Source organism: Anguilla anguilla, chromosome 11, assembly GCF_013347855.1.
Source record: "Anguilla anguilla isolate fAngAng1 chromosome 11, fAngAng1.pri, whole genome shotgun sequence".
Lineage (NCBI taxonomy): Eukaryota > Metazoa > Chordata > Actinopteri > Anguilliformes > Anguillidae > Anguilla > Anguilla anguilla.
In genome coordinates, this window is record NC_049211.1 from 4171192 (window position 1) to 4189386 (window position 18195).

At 38.9% G+C, this 18195-nt stretch overlaps 2 protein-coding genes across 4 annotated transcripts; one reads left to right on the forward strand and one right to left on the reverse strand.

Moving 5' to 3' along the window:
• Positions 1–2541: 2541 nt before the first annotated feature.
• On the reverse strand, positions 2542–7775 carry zgc:86609 (TMCO1/EMC3 family protein). Its single transcript, XM_035382842.1, has 8 exons — positions 7426–7775; positions 7272–7329; positions 7081–7174; positions 6578–6682; positions 6303–6384; positions 5829–5908; positions 5279–5361; positions 2542–4230 (listed from the first exon to the last, which is right to left on the reverse strand). Exons 1-8 carry the CDS (start codon positions 7578–7580, stop codon positions 4102–4104), a joined length of 786 nt encoding a protein of 261 aa, XP_035238733.1. The 5' UTR covers positions 7581–7775; the 3' UTR covers positions 2542–4101.
• Positions 7776–7898: 123 nt separating this feature from the next.
• Positions 7899–12420, forward strand: uxt (ubiquitously-expressed, prefoldin-like chaperone). 3 transcript variants are annotated; one of them, XM_035382844.1, is made up of 7 exons: positions 7899–8025; positions 9184–9314; positions 9855–9936; positions 10147–10214; positions 10315–10422; positions 11031–11094; positions 11641–12420. In XM_035382844.1, the coding sequence occupies exons 2-7, from the start codon at positions 9232–9234 to the stop codon at positions 11701–11703; spliced, it is 468 nt and encodes a 155-aa protein (XP_035238735.1). In that variant the 5' UTR covers positions 7899–8025; positions 9184–9231; the 3' UTR covers positions 11704–12420. The 3 variants fall into 3 exon arrangements, with proteins under 3 accessions (XP_035238735.1, XP_035238737.1, XP_035238736.1); XM_035382846.1 differs by lacking the exon at positions 7899–8025 and adding an exon at positions 8338–8483; XM_035382845.1 differs by lacking the exon at positions 7899–8025 and adding an exon at positions 8828–8998.
• Positions 12421–18195: the final 5775 nt, after the last annotated feature.

Genomic DNA, 18195 nt, shown 5'->3' on the forward strand with positions numbered 1-18195 from the left:
GTTAATTCAGGAGGAAATAAAATTGAAGTTTTTTTTTTAAATTTTTTTTTTTTTAATCTCTTACATTTTATATTCCTCGGTGGACATTGGATTTCAGTTTTCGGCGGTTTTGCGCGCACGTACAAACGGGACTTCCCTAGAGTGGGTACCCCTTCTGCCATCACTAGCATCCCACAATGCACCTGTGGCTGTAGTGGCTCTTGACCAGCCTTCATTCACATACAGTCTGCTCAGGGAGAGGCCAGAACAGAACACCGCAGTGTTCACGACAGGAAACATGGAGAGTTTTCTATTTTCCCCTGCTCCCATTACTAGTCCTCTTAGCAATAATGACTGTGCCACTGCATTTGAATTGTCAATTGTCTAATGTTAAAAACCATATATATATATATATATATGATACTCTCTGAAGCTATATTCTCTGATGAGAACAATCGTCACTGAAGTCATTAACTGGTTTGTTGTGTGTTTGGATTGCTGCAGATTTTCAGAATCAAAATGGAGTTTACTTTATTTGCAGATGTAATGGGCATTCAGGGTGCACACAAGGTTAAGTGGCTCCTCCTCAGCCAACGGCAAGACCTGTTTGCTGTTCCTCATTGTAGACACTGCTGGTGACTGTCCACAATGCAACGCAATATCTCTAATCTGTGATGTTTCCTCTGAACTTCTCTGTCTGTATATTTCAGTCTCGTGTTTGTTTTTAGCGTACAATTTGACACACAGCCAGCAAACAAGTGTAAAATGTTCAGCTTCCGTCTTTTTTTCCGTTTCGTTTCGTTTTTTCTGGTTGAAACGGGGATGGACAAGCGTTCCCTCTTGCACAAAGCAGTTCTAATGCGCTGACATCAGTCACTGCCTTAAATGGTGTAGCCTGCTGCAGCAGGTGGAGAGGATGCAAACGATCCCCGAATTTTCATTTTCACACGTACGAGAATTGTCGTCGCCTCTGAGCCAAGGTCTCCTGCCGGTCGTATATTCCCAGAATTCACTCTGTTGGAGTCCACGTAATTACACTGTGCAATTAAGATGTTGATCGTCTACTTTTTGGTTTTCTTTACGTCTGCAGAAATGGGACTACAAGGATGGGGGTGGGAGGGTATTTTCCAGGCACGCATTCGCGCCCACAATTAAGACAAGTTTGATGGTAGTGTCGTCAACAGCAAATGAAACACAAGTGCACCTTACTGCAGTATAGCTATGGATAAGGGATTTCTTAAGATTGTTCATTTAAAATATGGCAAATTGATTAGTTAATGTAAGTGTATGTAGTTTAAGTATGACCAGATTGTCTTACGATCTGGTTTTAAATAGCAACAGAAATGCTTGCAGGTTTAAAAATTCATGAAAATGCAGTGTTATATATTAGGTCAAAAGGCATATTGGAATATTGAAACAACCGCATTTTATTTGTTGCTGGTTTTTAATTATATTCTAATTTCAGGGTTTAATTAATGTAATGTGGATATTTTGCCAGCTTTAACAAAGAGTAGCGATATTAAATTTTTCCTCCTTAGAATCAGTCACTTAGTAAACCAGACATTCACAAATGCATTGGTTAGAAATGTGCAAGCTCCAGTTGAAGGGATTAATCTGTTCATTTGTGCCAACAGTCAGTCAATACTGCTTAATTTTTAAAAACATGGATTATGAATTCATCCTCCTGTACATGTGGAAATCCCGTACAGAATAATGAAACGGAATTCTGTATTTGTATTATCTTCAATTTTAATGTGATTCACTTTTAGACTTCCAGAGAGGGTTAGTGCTGTTCATTTAAATCCATGTAAGACACAATGTACCAAATAATATGTACTTAATGTTGATACATACAAGATGTCTGTATATAAACAAATACATTGACTTTTCATAAATTTGCCAATTTTCACAGTTGAAATTATTGTAGAGGGAGTTATTTTTCTTGCATGCTGTAAGAAAATGTAAATAAAATGCTATTTAAAAAAAAGCTCTGAACTATGTCCAAAATGGCTGGGAGTGGTCTCATTAATGCTGTTTTGTTAATACATTCGCCAGTTTTCATCCATTTTCATGTAGAATTTTGTACACGTTCTCTCCTGTGAAGTGGGCCCAGTCCTGACACACATGGGAAATAAAGTGTGCTTCTTTATTTTACCAAGCATTTCTAGATAAACCATCATTGCTAAAGTATTCCAATACAGCTGTGCTTGTATGAACAATATAGTAGCCGGTAGCAGGTTCAAATGCTTCACCAGATCGGGGCTTAGACTTCACATGACATCAAATGCTGTTATTTTCTGTTGATATCATTTCCTTTAATCAAATTTAATCTGTAACTGTAAAGTTGTTCCAAGATGCATTTAATTCAAGGATCCTTCCGAGAAGCCCCCCAGCTAGTTATCTTTATCAGCCAGTGACTGGAAATTTTGATGTTTCCCTTTCAGTCGTCTTGTGTTATGAAATGCCAACTTTGAAATTTCAGTGGGTATGTTGTAGGGGTTCCACAAACCGTTCACACCCAAGCCTGAAGCAGCCAGGGTGGAGAAAGGACCAGACAAAGAATTTCAAATAAATACCTAATTTATTTCAAAATCTCAACAGGCATTCAGACAGTCAAATTAAATATCAGCATTTCTTCTTTCAATAAAACGGCTGTCTGCTGCAACTGCATGCAGAAAACGGTTTGTTCTGACGTGGTATATAAACATAACGATGTGAACACATCTCATTCAAAATGTAGCACCTGCAAATGAAGAGTAGTCCTCTCCCTTGAAGTCAAGCTGAGAGAGATAATTACTCTGAATTTTCGACATTTGGAAGGAAACAAAACGTTTGGCACTCAACGAAGCACTCTGAACAGGCAGCGCAAGCATTTAAAACATACAACCTTTATATATACTTTTTTTTCCCCTAGGTGCTTTTCACATGCGATCCAGTTTGTGATGATGTTTATGTTCAAATATGAGTTTCTGCTGTCTTAGGTTTGCTTGAGTTGTCAACTGAATTTTTTTTATTTCTCAATTTTTACTTTTTTTTTTCTCCAACAAATTGTTACTGAGGTTGCTACTCAGCTTGATGCAATAATATGGCTTAAGTCAATTAACCGTTTTATGATTGAGAACAACTGGGGAAAAAAAGCAATTGTTTCACTGGGAAATCTTCAAATTTACTTAAGTGGTAGATATTAGAAACTTTGAACAATAAACACCTTTTTTTAACCCATTAGTACAATTGTACATTATACAACATTCTTCACACACATCTCATGAATTACCAAGTGAAATTTTTAATACAGATCATTTCTCATTCAACAGCTTATCAAAACTAAAGTATTTGAGCCAAAAACCAGTACATATTGCTTGACTCCAACTCCCCCCCCACCCCGCCGCCCTCCTCCTCGGATTAAAAATTATCTTTACAACATGTAGGTTTAATGTCATAAGTCATAAGCTAACTGCCAGCTTTTTGACATTGCCTTAGTGTTCACTAGCTTTCAAAGATGGCAGTGATTATGTGGAATCAAAGGTAACAATAAGGCTTACTTAACCCATTTTTTACATCCATCCATAACATAACCACTACCGCTCAGAGCTAAAGGGAGCAAATTTGGTTAGACTGGCAAACCAAAAAACTGCAGTCCTCTAAATTGATTCCATGCACTGGTACATTCATAATTACTACAGACATACAAAGCATACTTTATGTGCATAGGCATCTTAATAATGGAGACCAAATGAAATGCAGTAATAGCATGAGGAAGCAAGGTCAATATGCCAACTAAATACAACTGAACACTGCAAGAGATCAGCATTAAAGAAAAGTGAATAGGAGTGAATGGCCTTTTTCCATCAGCAAAATTATATTCGGAGAATAAATTAAATGAATTAAATGTTTTGGTTTTTTTTTTTTAATAAAAAATGACAAGGTTAAAGAGGAGGAAATCTCATGCAGCTGGACATTTTACTGTTAAAAACAAGACTTCAGACAACTGGAAGATCAGCGTAGAAAATATCCGTTGAGAAAAGAAGAACGCACATAACGGGAAAGTTGGGCAAACCTCCCGTTGTTTTACAGCTGGTCATGCGTTTTTTTTTTTTTTTTTTTTTTTTTTTTTTGTTATAATCAAAAAATAGCGGTTGTGAGTTCCCGCCTGAACAACCCGCCAAAATTGAGGTCCCGCGACATGAGCTCTTCCTCAACATTCTCTAGGGCCCACCGGTGCTCCACGATCTCCAGAGCTTCCCATTCACTCTACAAAAAAAATATAATAAATAAAATAAACACAAAGGTTCACAACGGCGTACTATCATACATGCTCTAAGCCTCCCCGGCCGCATGATCAGTCTCTACAGTACACTTCAGGAAGGACCAAAAAATAAATAAAATAAAATAAATGCTACAATAAACACTTGAGTCCTTAACACATTACATTACAGGTATTTAGCAGACGCTCTTATCCAGAGCGACTTACACAACTTTTACATAGCATTTTACATTGTATCCATTTATACAGCTGGATATATACTGAAGCAATTTTGGTTAAGTACCTTGCTCAAGGGTACAACGGCAGTGTCCTACCCGGGAATCGAACCTGCGCCCTTTCGGTTACAAGCCCAGTTCCTTACTCACTGTGCTACACTCCGTCACACATCTTATTTGTGCATAAAAGACACACTGATTCTCCTCCAGCCTTCTTTCCCCCTCCCTACACTCGTAAAACAACACGCGGAGTACTCCCCTTTTCTAGCAATTTGTATGAATGCTTGTGCGGCTCTTCATCAATTCTTCAATTTGGGGGACTGCAGTTCTGTCCTGATCTGAGCCTTACTTTGGCCAGTCATCCTCTTCAGCGTATGAAATTCGGCTGACTGACTCATCTTCCCGCCCCCCTCCTCCTCACCATCATCATCATCATCACCATCATCTCAGTCTCAAACGCTCCTGCACCACCTGTGCCTCTCCATTGGGCCCCATTTCATAAGCGTCAACCGTTAGTCAACCGCTATGCTACTGCCTGCCTACATATTTATGAATTTTTATTACACTCCCGTGCTAGCAGTGTGTGTGTGTGGATGCAGCGCTGCCAGGATGGGCAGGTGTATGGAGGATTAAGAAGTGTATTAAGTATAAGTGTACGTGTTAAGAAGTAGCGATTACCGGCAAGCATGCAGTATGTCGCTATTTCTTAAATCTGGACATACGCATATGTAAGGGCTCTGTTTCTTAGATGAACCACTCCTCCCATGACTTGACATGACACAAGGAATTCCTGTTGAAAGCCGAGCATGGAGTACGTTACCTTGAAGGCCTTGTTGGGATCAGGAGGCATAGCCATGGCGGCCCCTGTCATTTGGTCCTGCATGATCCGCGACTGATCGGCAGCTGAATGGGGAGGAGGTAGTGCATTTTATTTTATTTATTTATTTTGACAGGGACAATATACATTGATCAACATCACTATTCTGTGATGTAAATGTGCCAGATTTAGCCAGATCGCTAACTTCCATCTGCTGTCCCTGGGCTGAACACGTTAATAACAATCAGACCAGACTAGAAGCCATAGTACAACATTAAAAGCACATATGTAAACGGTATGTGTGTCCGGTTGTCCAATGCACTGGCCTACTCAGGCAAGGTTGGCACGATCTTTCATTCATATTTCAGTGGGTCTCACTTACATCGTCAGTCTGTGCATGATGGTGCAACACAGGCAGACCCAATCAAACACCAGAAACTGCAACTGGCGTCACACACAGCTCAACTAATACTACAGCCGTCCTCATTTCAATGTATATTCCCTGGAAGAATCTAGTATTATAAAGACACGTGCCAGTACGAGAGACACTTACCATTGTCCTGTCCCAGGATAAGATTATACATACTGCGGAGCCCGAAGACATTCAGAAAGTACCAAGATGCCGAACTCACCCTAAAAATACATTTTTTTAAAAAGATTAAGATGTTTTAAGTGTTTTTTTTTTAAATGAATTATTACTCAGCCTTTATTTAACATAACTAATCACACAAACATTTCCCAAACATAGTTTTCAGCTGGAGAAATAAATGGGAACCTTACAAAAAACACAGCTATAAAGATTTCACTTCACATAAACAAACTGCTTTGTTAATCAGTCAATTGCATGCAATTACCAAGTATCAATTATGGAGGAAAAAAATAAATAAATAAATAACTTTCCAGGGCATGGGATTTGGGGAAAAAACAAAACAAAACAGGTCTTTTTTTAAACTAAATATAAGTGCTCAAATCAAGCAAACGGGAATAAGCAGGCAACAGTGTTAAGCTATGAGATACTGTACTTTACCAGGATGCATCAAGGGAAAGTAACTCAATTCCTCGTTGAAGCATGGGCTTAAATCTCAAAGTCAGGGGGAATGGAACCTTGGCTGTGTAAAAATGAGCAAAACATTGAATATGTTGCGTCTGCACCACAGTGCAAACATTAGCTTTCTGAAACAGGAAAACGCGTTTAAAACAGAAAATAACACGATTATATAGCACAGTAAATTGTGTGGAGCAATTTCTTAGTCTTGATGCATTGACTTTGCGCTGAAATATGATTTTTCCAATCATACTCACTAGTGACAAAGCCAGAAAAGGCCCAGTTGATCCATCCACCGATTACAATCATGGGAAGCACATTCGTCAGGTTTCCTTTCATCATATCGGTCACCATGCTGGTATCTGAAGACGCAAAGCCAAGAATGTCAGTCATGACTAACATTTTTCAAGCTTGTCGTTTATTTTGTCGTATATTTTGGCGGAATGTGGTCAAAAACGCAGTATCGCAGTGTGATCGAATTTTATAAGTGACAGATCTCAGAATACCATTGTTGGGCAGATTCTTTTTTTCAAACAACCCTCTAAAACGTGTCTATATACCGTGTCCATTCAAACCACATGAGTTACTGTATTTTGACCCAATATTACGTTATTTGATTTCTGGATAAGCCAGTGAACTCACGACAGGAGAGGTGTACTCGGATACTTGCTCGTGAATGGAAAATTACGGTCGTCAGCCACGATTCAACACAAGGAAACTTTGAAGATCAGGGTGTAAGAACAGGAATACGTTATCTTACCAGTCATTGGGTTTTTAGGGACGACCCTCCTCTTGACTTTCTTGAAAAACCCAGTTTCAGTGTTATTAAAGTAGTGTTTGCGCATGGCAAAGGACTGAAATTGAGAAAGAGCAGTAGCAGTGTTTAGATTTAGAAAAGAGTACATTCCATCTAATAAACAAAATATCACGGCTAGCTGGTTAGATAGCTACCTGTTTCGGAAGGTATTTTCCATTTTCCCTCAATATCCGGCTCCGTAGCAAGACTTGACTGCGTAAATGAACATACAGAGGACCGAATTAAAGCACTCCAATATGTAGGGTAGGCAAGACATTCATAATAAAACTTAGGAAGGTCTCAGGTTACCTGTCAGACACCTGTTCGAGTTCTACTTTCTTGTCACTGTGCAGAAGTTGAGTGACGTAGTGTCGAATGACCCCAACGAAGAATGTAATGAACACGATGGGTAAGACGACCCACATTCGGATACTAGAATCCAGGAATAACTCTGGTCCAGCCATTTTTCAGCAAACTTTAAAATACGTAATCAGCTCCTAGCACGCTATCATTCGAGTTAAATTGCAACTAGCAAGTAATTAATTGTACTCACAAATGATTCAGTATAAGCACGCTATCAAAACTACAAACAACACTCACGTTAGAAGTAAATGACCCCCTACGTGACCTGTGAACTTTGGTCTGTATGACCTTTTTTGGTATTTTTTTAATTTATGGAAATTCTGATCTCCACGATGCAAACATCATTGTGTCGGCAGAAGAACTATAAAACACAGTCGCAAGTGCATTTGTTGTATTTGTTACTCGTTTTTAAAAGGAACAAATTATTTTCCGATGTCGCCCAACGGTGACGTCATAGATATGGGAATAGGCGGCGCAGTGTTGCAGATTACGATTTCCTGCCATCTATGATCAGAACTGTGGTGCATCTACAATATCGCGCATTTGGTAGGCTATCACGCTGTTTTGAATATGAGTGCATGGGATTTTATCCAACCTTGTCACACTCCTATAATGAATGAATTGGTCGGTAAAAGTAAAACGCCAGAATCAATGTCAAATCTCATGTGGGTCACCTAGGAATTATCAGTAGATCGTTCAAAAAGCTGCACTTGCGGCAATGTTTTAGAATCTATTATTCGCGTTAAAAAGACTATACTTGGTCACTTCCTGTGTTTAATTTGTGGTTCAGCCTCACATAGAGCTCATCTGATTGGCCGTACAATGCACCGCTTGTGTAGCCTAAAAAAAAGCACGTATTGTCATTAGGGGATGAGATGGTCTTGGCCGGTTTACGTTAACATGATCATATTTAGGCTAGTTCATTAGACCACCTCAGTTTAAGTTTGGACATACAAGAGAGATAGGACACACGACTGTACAGGGGAAGAAACAACCGCACATTGGTAATTGGTTTTCATATACAGACGTCTTTAGTTTAATTCATATGAACATAACTGGCGCTCTCACATTCCAAAACGCTTTTCTGAACTATTCAATATTTACTGAGAATATCGACACGGACGCAATATTGTGATACCACAGCTTTTAGGAAGTCCTACGGTTTACTTCAAGTTATTATCGTTTATCCCAATCACATTGTAAGCGAATAATACTAGTTTTAGGTGAACTGGTTCATTTTTTTTAAAGTGTAGTCAGTGGGCATTCTAAGAAGATTTATCACGCCGCCGTCAGAGAACCAATGAAGCACCACAAATTGTTTCAGGACGACAAATGAAATAAAAACGTTAACTTCCTGTAAGAGGACCAATGGAAACAGTGATTCTGAGACGGTCCCCCCCTTAAAATCCGGATTTATACCAACAAATGTAGCAACAAGGAAAGATAAAAAATAAAAACAGAGAAACACTATATGCCATATAGCAGTATTTTCTTTCTTTAAGACGTACTGTTTCAAGAGGTACACGTTCTGTCTCATTACGGCGATTTATTAGCGCCTAGCTGCTAAATGCTTGCAAGAATGACCTTGTGCAGCTATGAAACATACGGGCTATCTGACAAATTAGAGAAATTATTTATTAATTTTTGCATTTATTCATTGTCGGTTTATATATGAACATTTCTGTCTCCCTTTTCCACATCCAGTTAGGCTTCAGTTACACGTACGAATGAGTTGAATGTGTTGCCAACACGATGACTTCAGGAAAGTCCGACATCAATGAAAAGGTACTGCAGTACGAAACGTTCATCGACGAGGTGTTGAAGCGAGATTTACAGTAAGTAACGCTACCTAACTACCAATATAACGCTCTTTCCGAATAGGTTGCTCGCTGAACTACACGTGCTCGCGATTCAACTGAGTAATGCCATAGTTGGTTACCTACTATCGCTTTGTACTTGGTCTTAAATATTTTTGGCATGCTTGCTGTCGACTGGTTTTTTAAGCGTATCCTTTCAAATGCTCGGGAGTTACGTAAAATTCAATTTTAATATATATTTATTCAGTGGGTATTTTCTTGTGTAACCAACGTCTGGATACAAACACGTTGTCAGCATCATGCTATCCGTTGACACGTTGAATTTTTCGGTTTTAGTTGTTCACTTGAGCACTATCAGCACGTGAATTGATGGATTATTTCGCTGGACCTCAGTGTTGTTTTTGTAGGGCAGACAGCGTCTGTTTTTATTTTATCAGACCGCCCACACGGGTTGTATGATTAAAATGTCAGTCAGTTGCTAGGCACCTGCAGATATCTCATATTTTAATGGCACTTATTGTGAGCACCTATTCGAGCTGACGTTGGGTGTTTTGACAGAAGAGTGTTGGAGCAGAGAGATGGTGTGTATGAGAAGATTGCTCAATACCTGCAACTGAAGAACACCATTGAAAGTCTCCAGGTAGTGTCCCGTGATTAACAAGTCTGTTACACTGTGGTAGCTCTTTGTAATGTTTCCCATCAGTTAGGAATCAAATTTTGATACACTGAAGACTATGCACTCTGACCAATACAGTTCTATAAAGTTACATTCATATTATTTGTATTTACTGATTACTTTTATTTTTATTTATTATTATTGAGCTTTGATTTGGCATCATTTCTCCTCCAGGAATCTGGATGTAAGGATCTTAAGACTGAAGTGGACCTGGGATGTAATTTCTATGTACAAGCTCATGTGTGAGTCATTCCCATTGAAACTATGTCCTGAGTTCTGTCAAAATTGTAATACCATAAGTAGCGGGTTGTGAATTTCAAGTTTTTTTTTTAATTCTGTCAGTCAGGACTCTTCCAGGATCTTTGTCGCTGTTGGTTACGGCTTTTTCGTGGAGCTCACTTTGCCAGAAGCTCTGAAATTCATTGAGAAGAAAACAAGCCAGCTGACTACGTAAGTGTTGTGTTGGGTCAATCGAATATTTGTTGCGGCGGTTTCTGTTGTCATTTCTGTTTGCCTGGGTGCATTTCAGCTCTGCAAGTTCATCGTAATGAAACGAGATTGAGCTTGCACAGTTGCGGTGAATGAGTTAAATAATGTTTGATAATAAAATATGATGGGAGAAAATACAGTCAGAAATATTTCTTCTTTGAAAACCCATTTTTCAGCAACTTGCCACAGCGGCAGTACATTGTCAGATTTGATAACATGGCACTGTAGTTTTTCCAGTGTAAGCCATGACACAATACAGTGAAAGAATTGTAATTTTGACAGCATTAACTATGCACTGTTCAACATGGTGTATTTCTGCATGGTTTCCTCTCGGAGTAAATAAATCCATGTGATCGAACAGTGACTCTAGTACTGTAGATTTCCGTTGTAGCACGTAGCAGGTGAGCCTAACCACAATAAAAGTAAAGCAGTCATTAATGTGTAATTGACTGGATTCATTCAGAATGTGCACACACAAAATGGATTCAACATGGGCCTTTTTTGTTTATGTTATGTATTATTTTCGTATTGTAGAAAACCCTAGTGTTCCTGTATTTGTATGTTTATAGATACACAGATGCATTCACCAAAGATGCAGCAAAGATCAAAGCTAACATTCGCATGGTATTGGAGGTATGTAACTACTTTTCGTTGCTTTTAAATATTTATACCATTCTGCAAGAGTTCTGCATTTGGTTTTTACCCTCCCTGATTTACCTTTTATACTTTTATTTTTACTTGTACTACTTCTGTTTTTATACATTAAAAAAAAAATGTTTTTATTTATTTTAAACTATTTACTCTGTTATTTAACCGACCTTGTTTGTCTGCTGTGTTTGCTGTTGCACCACTTTCTCTACTGCTGCCGTTTACCCTCATTTTTATCTTGATTTTAGTTTTGTCCTTCGTTCTTAAATTTTTAAAAATGTATATCCTTCAATCACCCTGTTTTTCTCTGTCTTTTTATGTACAGCACATTGAGTTGCACCCGCTGTCGGAAATGTGCTTTATAAATAAAGTTTGATTGATTGATTTGAAACTCATATTTTTCGTTTGTATGGTACTAAGAGTTCTCCATTTAAAACGGTTTTATTTCTTGTTCGTATGGTACTTGGTGTATTGTAGAACATTTAAGAAATGGGTGGTCACAGTATTTTTTAATTTGTTCTTAATTAACAGGGGTTGAGAGAGCTTCAGGGACTGGCAGATCTTCCAGAGGAGACGAGGAGGGAGGTGTACTAGTTGCACATCCAGAGGTCTCCAGGAAAGCTGGACAATAACCTTGGTATTTTTTTTGATATGGACATAAATATTTGATTTTTATTTTACTCTATACGTTTTAGATGTAATTAAGCCATCGGCAGAGGTATAGGAGTTGACTGGAACTTGAATGTATTGTTGGGTTTAAAAAAAAAAAAATTATATAACATTTTTGAACATGTTTTAAAACTGATATGGCTCAGTACCATCATTTAAGTTTTACATTGATGTCTCCTGTGAGAATAGTTCATTTGTGGTAGCTTCTCTAATTGTACAGTACTTGCAAAAAAACTTCTGGCTCATTTTTCAAGTTGACTGGAAATGTACGATATCCTGCATATTTAAGCAAGCTTCATATTTCTTTGGTTGTGGGCACGTGCAAAATTGAATTTGTACATTTGAAAATGAAACGTTTTGCTTTTGATTTGTTTGCATTCTACATGTTGTGCGGACCAGAATGCAGCCTGTTTTACATTGGAGCCTTTCAGCTGTGTTGAGTTTTCCCATCGTTCTCCTGCAGCAGATGCTGTGTGGAGCACGTACCTGTATGATGGAGAATAGACACGCCGTATACGCTTAATAAAAACAAACCACAGATAAAAGAGTGTACATTCTGTAAAGCAACATGAGCAAAAATCTTAAACTTGTGAGTTAATGCGTCTCCCACCTTTATTAAAAAAGAAAAGAAAAACTTAAAAAGCTTGTGTATTAATATGTCCCACCTTCGGTTATGCAGCTGCCTTTATACGTTATGCTCTCTATGCTGTGTATGCTCCTTCCAGAGAAGCTTGGGCTGAGTCTGGTAGAGCTAGGCATGGACCACCGTTTGACAATAAGAAGCTTGCCAATGCAAGATTCAGGTATGCTTTACGCTTTGTGAATAGAAATGAACAGGCACTGAGGGCTGGTGCCGTGGCAAGAAAGCTCAGAAACAATAATGTACATGACTTCTGGAAGAAAGTGAAAGTTATCAACAACAGCAAAACATCTTTACCCTCTAGTGTTGACGGTGTGACAGAGTCAGAGAAGATTGCAGAACTATGGCGTCAGCACTACAGTGAACTTTTCAACTGTGTCAGAGATGACAGATTTAAGTGTGATGATGTTGTGAGCAGTGATAGAGTGGTGGTCAGACCAACAGAAACGCACGATGCTATCGTGAAGCTAGCTGATAACGAGACGTGTGGAACAGCCCACATTACTGCTGAGCACTTAAAATTTGCAAGCCAGAGGCTAACTCCTCTCTTAGCTCTTTGTTTTACTGGGTTTTTGATGCATGGTGTCCTTCCAGATTCTATGCTGTCTGTCCTTCTAGTGCCTGTTATTAAGCAAAATAAGTAGTATGGATAACTACAGACCCATAGCCTTAGCCAGCATTCTTTCCAAAGTTGTAGAAAGTATTATTTTAGATAGGTTACAAATGTGTATTCTAACCACTGACAATCAGTTTGGGTTCGAAAGCAAACATAGCATGGACATGTGCATATATGAAGGAAATTGTTTTGAAATATAGGAGTCAGAACTCCACAATCGTCATGTGTTTTATTGATGCATCTAAGGCATTTGATTGTGTAAATCATAGAAAATTATGTGAGTATGGGGTTCCTCAATTTACTATTAGAATTTTTGCATATTGGTATGCTCAACAAACCATGCAGGTTAAATGGGGAAACAATGGATCCTCCCCCTTTAGGGTCTTGAATGGCATCAGACAAGGGGGGATTTTATCCCCCTTTCTCTTTAACTTGTATATGAATGATCTCTCAAGACGGTTAAACGATTGTAGGACAGGCTGTATGATGGGTGATACGTTGATTAATCATCTTGTATGTATGTGGATGACTTGGTTATATTCTGCCCATACAGTGCTGGCCTGCAACGACTGCTGGGCGTATGTACTAAGTACGGGGCCGATTTTGACATTAAATACAACGCCAAGAAGAGCATTGTCATGACATTTAGAACAATTAAATTTTTCCTAACTTTTATCTGTCTGAAAATGTCTTACGTGTCTCTAATAAGGTAAAATACTTGGGTTACTGCATCACTGATGACTTGTCTGATGATGAGGATATTTCTCGTCAGTGTCGTGATCTATATGCACGAGCCAACATGTTGATGCGAAAGTTTAAAATGTGTACAGATGACACTCCACTATATAGTGCACATTTATGGTGTAGCTATAGAAAATCAAGCTTACAGAAGCTACAAGTTGCTCATAATGATTCTTTGGGACTTTTAGTAAGAATACCAAGATGGTCTAGTGCCTCTGAAATGTTTGTTAATACTAGAGTTCCCTCATGCCTTCGTGTCTTGTGAAACCTTATGTATAAATGTGTGTGTCGTCTAAACGCCTCTGAGAATGCTATCATACAGGTGACCGTAAACCCTGCACGTAGCTATGAGATACCAGTCGAAAATCTGGAAACACTGGCACAAGAGTCTGTACGTTTTATTCTAATTTTTTTATAACTTATGACCTGTCTTTTTTGTCTGTTTGTTTTATTTTTTTTTAACCTGTTTGTGTATATATATATATATATATATATATATATATGGACATTCAGTCCGGAATAAAGATTGATTGATATGCCTAGGTGTAAACATAAACATAATAGGCAAACCATGTACAAATGAAGAATTAAATCCACTCTGACTCCTTGTTCACCTTAAACTAGCGCGCGCAAAATTCCACTCGTTCAGTTCATTTTCACGTGCAAGCCCGAGGATGTGTGTGAACACGCATGGTGCATGCGCTAGGAAGATTAAGTGAAAGTACTAATCTGCTGTAAGCGCTTGTCATTTCTGAAAAGCCCGCTGTCTACACACCCTCGGCTTCAAACAGAGCAGTGAAAGGCAGAGCAGTCACAAGAGGAACTGAAAACCACAGTCTGGGGGTGGGGGGATTCTTCTCAGTTTTATTCGGACAAATCAAGTTTCTCGTTTGTCTTTATGAATTCGTTCATCTTGACGTCTTAGTTACCGTGTTTTTGTTCCTATTTGTCTGGAATATACTCAGTGGCCAGGTCATGTCGAGGAATATATTATTCAGTAGGAACATGTCATGCAGTATTTTGACGGCATAACACATACATGGTTTTTTTTTGTTTTATCATTTGATTTACTAAATTCACTGTAATGTTTTTTTTTTGGGGGGGGGGGGGGTGGGGGCATGCTGTGTGAAAGGGAGAGAGTGAAGTGGTCAGGAATTAATTCAAGGCTTTAGCAGGATGGAAGAAAGGAACTGCTCCTTTCATGAATTTCAAAAACATATTAAAGCGAAGTGAGAGAGACTGCTCAGCAGCGCTAATGTGTAGCACCCATCTTGATGAGGTAGGATGCCCCATTTTGTGCCAGAACACCAACCACACACCAGCTGAGGTGAAGGGGCATGGAACTTAGCCAATGAATGGGGAGCGTGATTAAATTGTTACATTTTTTTAAAAAGGGTGTACTTTGGAATTTTCTAGGATGCCAGAGAAACCCAGAGCCTGCACTTACTGTCATGGGATCACATGCTCACTGTACAGTCGCAATTCCAGGTTGTAGATTAAACCATAATTAAACTGAAAGAAATGCAGCTCTGAATGTCATCATCCCATAATTACCTGCGAACAAAATGGGAACGGGGAGAGGAAAGACAATTCCAAGTAATCTCACTGAACCGGTTTGGCCGAATGGTAATGTGTTGCAGTCTTTGGCATAAGGTGCCCGTGAAAACATCACCTGGTCTGACGATTCTGGATCTCTGCTTGCAGAATGTGCAGATGGCAGGAACAGAATTTGCTAAACGGCATAAATCCACACACCCGCCCTGACTTGTTTCTATGGTGCAGGCTACAGGCGGTGGTGTAATCACGTGGGGAACGTTTTCTTGGCACACATTAGGCCTGTTAATACCAATTGAGCATCTTTTGTACGGCACAGTATACCTGAACATTGTTGCTGACCGTGTGCATCCCCTTTATGGCCACGTCTACCCTTTTTCCAAATGGACACCTCCAGCAGGATGAGGCACTGTGTCAGAGAATACCACGTGCCACCTCATACAAAATACTGCAACTGAGGAATGTAAGTGTATTTGAGATGCTATGTCTTCCTCAAGACTGAATAGCTGTCTTTGTGTATTGTTGTATGTTCAGTTGACTGTTGTACCGTCTGGAACTATTGTGTAGGCCTACTGCTGCTACCTTGTCCTGGCCTCTCTTGAAAAAGAGGTTTTAATCTCAATGAGACTTTAAATAAACTGGTTAAATAAAGGTGAATAGTCTGAAGCTGGTTCCACTGAAGTCACTGAGACTTCCTGGTTAAATAAAGGTGAATAGTCTGAAGCTGGTTCCACTGAAGTCACTGAGACTTCCTGGTTAAATAAAGGTGAATAATCTGAAGCTGGTTCCACTGAAGTCAATGAGACTTCTTGGTTAAATAAAGGTGAATAATCTGAAGCTGGTTCCACGGACATGACGGTGACTTCAGTTTACTCAAATGGCCCACACAGTCTCCGGGTCTCAATCCAATAGAGCACCTTTGGGATGAGGTGTAACAGGTGGTTTGCATCATGCATTTGAGTCTATAAGCAATGTTTCCAGCACCTTGTTGAATCGGTTGCGAAGAATTCAAGCTGTTCTGGATGCAAAAAAATGTGGTTCTATCCAGTGCTAGGTACGTGTACCTAATAAAGTGGCCACTGTGTATATATATATAATTATGCTATATATATATAGGATATTTATTTGCAATATATATTGTTTCAATAAATGTATTTATTGAATGGTCCATTCACACGAAGTCTGATGCTTACCATGCTAGAATAATCAGTTTACAATATCAACTGGGCATAGAACTGACTAAAAGTTGATACTTGCTTATGTTTCTTAGTACACAAAACATGCAATGAAATTTATGTTGATTGATCTTTTTGTACTCATGACAATTTCATTAGCTGAATGCTGTGGCACGTCTAGCAAGCATGTTTCTTAACCTTACAATATGTGGTACAAGACACAGTGAAGCAGTTAGTCGCACTGTAAAACCTAGACAACAGTCCCGATTGTATTGGGGCCAATGAAAGTATGTTATGAAACTGTTTTTCTGAAATGAAGTGAGTTTCAATGTTGCTTACGAGTTAACATGTTTTCTCTCATCCTTCTTTTGGCAGATCCCCAAATAATTCTGATTTGAGAAACCCATAACATAACCCATAAAAACTCTAAGCTGTTTTCTACTTTCCATGATACCCTATGTAGTATGATTAGTGTTTCATGATGGAGTCCCCATTACACTAGTAACAGTTGCCATGGAAACTGGATGTTGAATTGCTGCGGGAATATAAGACCTGCCTCCCAAAAATAGCATTATTTTTCTGATTGGTACCAGCAGACACGCGCTGGCGTAAATGGACACATGAACACATGCACTGTAAAAACACATAGGCTACTCACAGTAAACACGATTTTACAGCGGGTACAGATGCCTCAGAGATGTTCTGTCTGAAAAGGAAAAATGAGAAAGCAAAAATCTTGAATGATCTGGTTAAAACACATTTAGATGTGCAGTGCAAAACCCTGAATAACATCATATTGTAAATTATTCTGGACAAAAATACAGCCAAAGGCGAACTTCATCAGTAAAACTGGGAATTAATGAATTGCATCGACACAATTCGGTTTAATGCTTTCTATTCAAAAATCACTACTGTAAATTACTCTCACTTATTTCGATTGAAGAACACATCTACGTATGTAGATGTAAGCATTCACATATGCTGCATTCTTTTTCGATTAGTTTCAAAACTTCATAACGTTTTTCAATTCTACCCTATGGAACTTCTTATATCATATGTGGACTGACCAACGAGTTCAAGTACCCTGCCGATGCCGCTATTACATGTACAGAGATTTTTAAAAAACATTTTAAAAAGAAAAAGGGAAAAAAAAGAAGAAGAAGCTTAACACCACTTTCCCGTTTTGTTTGTTTAGTGTGTGTGTGTGTGTGTGTCTGACTTGAAAGATCGTAGTACAAGATATAACACAGAAGGTCAATAAGGCTCACGGTGCCTGTTGCAACCTGATTTATTTAAGATTTGGAAAAGCAAACAAAATTGACTAAGTAGTTTGATGATAAGGCAATTCATTGAGCTGTATTTCAGCAATACTCGAAGGAGTGTGTAATGTGTAGGATTTAGTGGTATCAGTTCAAACATCAAAGATAACCCCCTTATCCCCTGACGCTGTGTTTTTCTGGAATCCGTAAACGTCATGGACTTCGTGACGTTTGTTCGATTTGCAGCTTTGCAGACAGCTAGAGACCAAGGCGGCTGAGAGCGAGAGCGGAACGCGAAAGTAGCCGAGACGTTTGTGGAAACAGGAAGCAAAGAGGAAAAGCAAAGGATTGAGACCGCCTGCAGTCGGACAGTAAAGGGCGCTCTGTTTAGTGACCGATGAGTATCATGGACCACCATGGAAGATCGCTTTT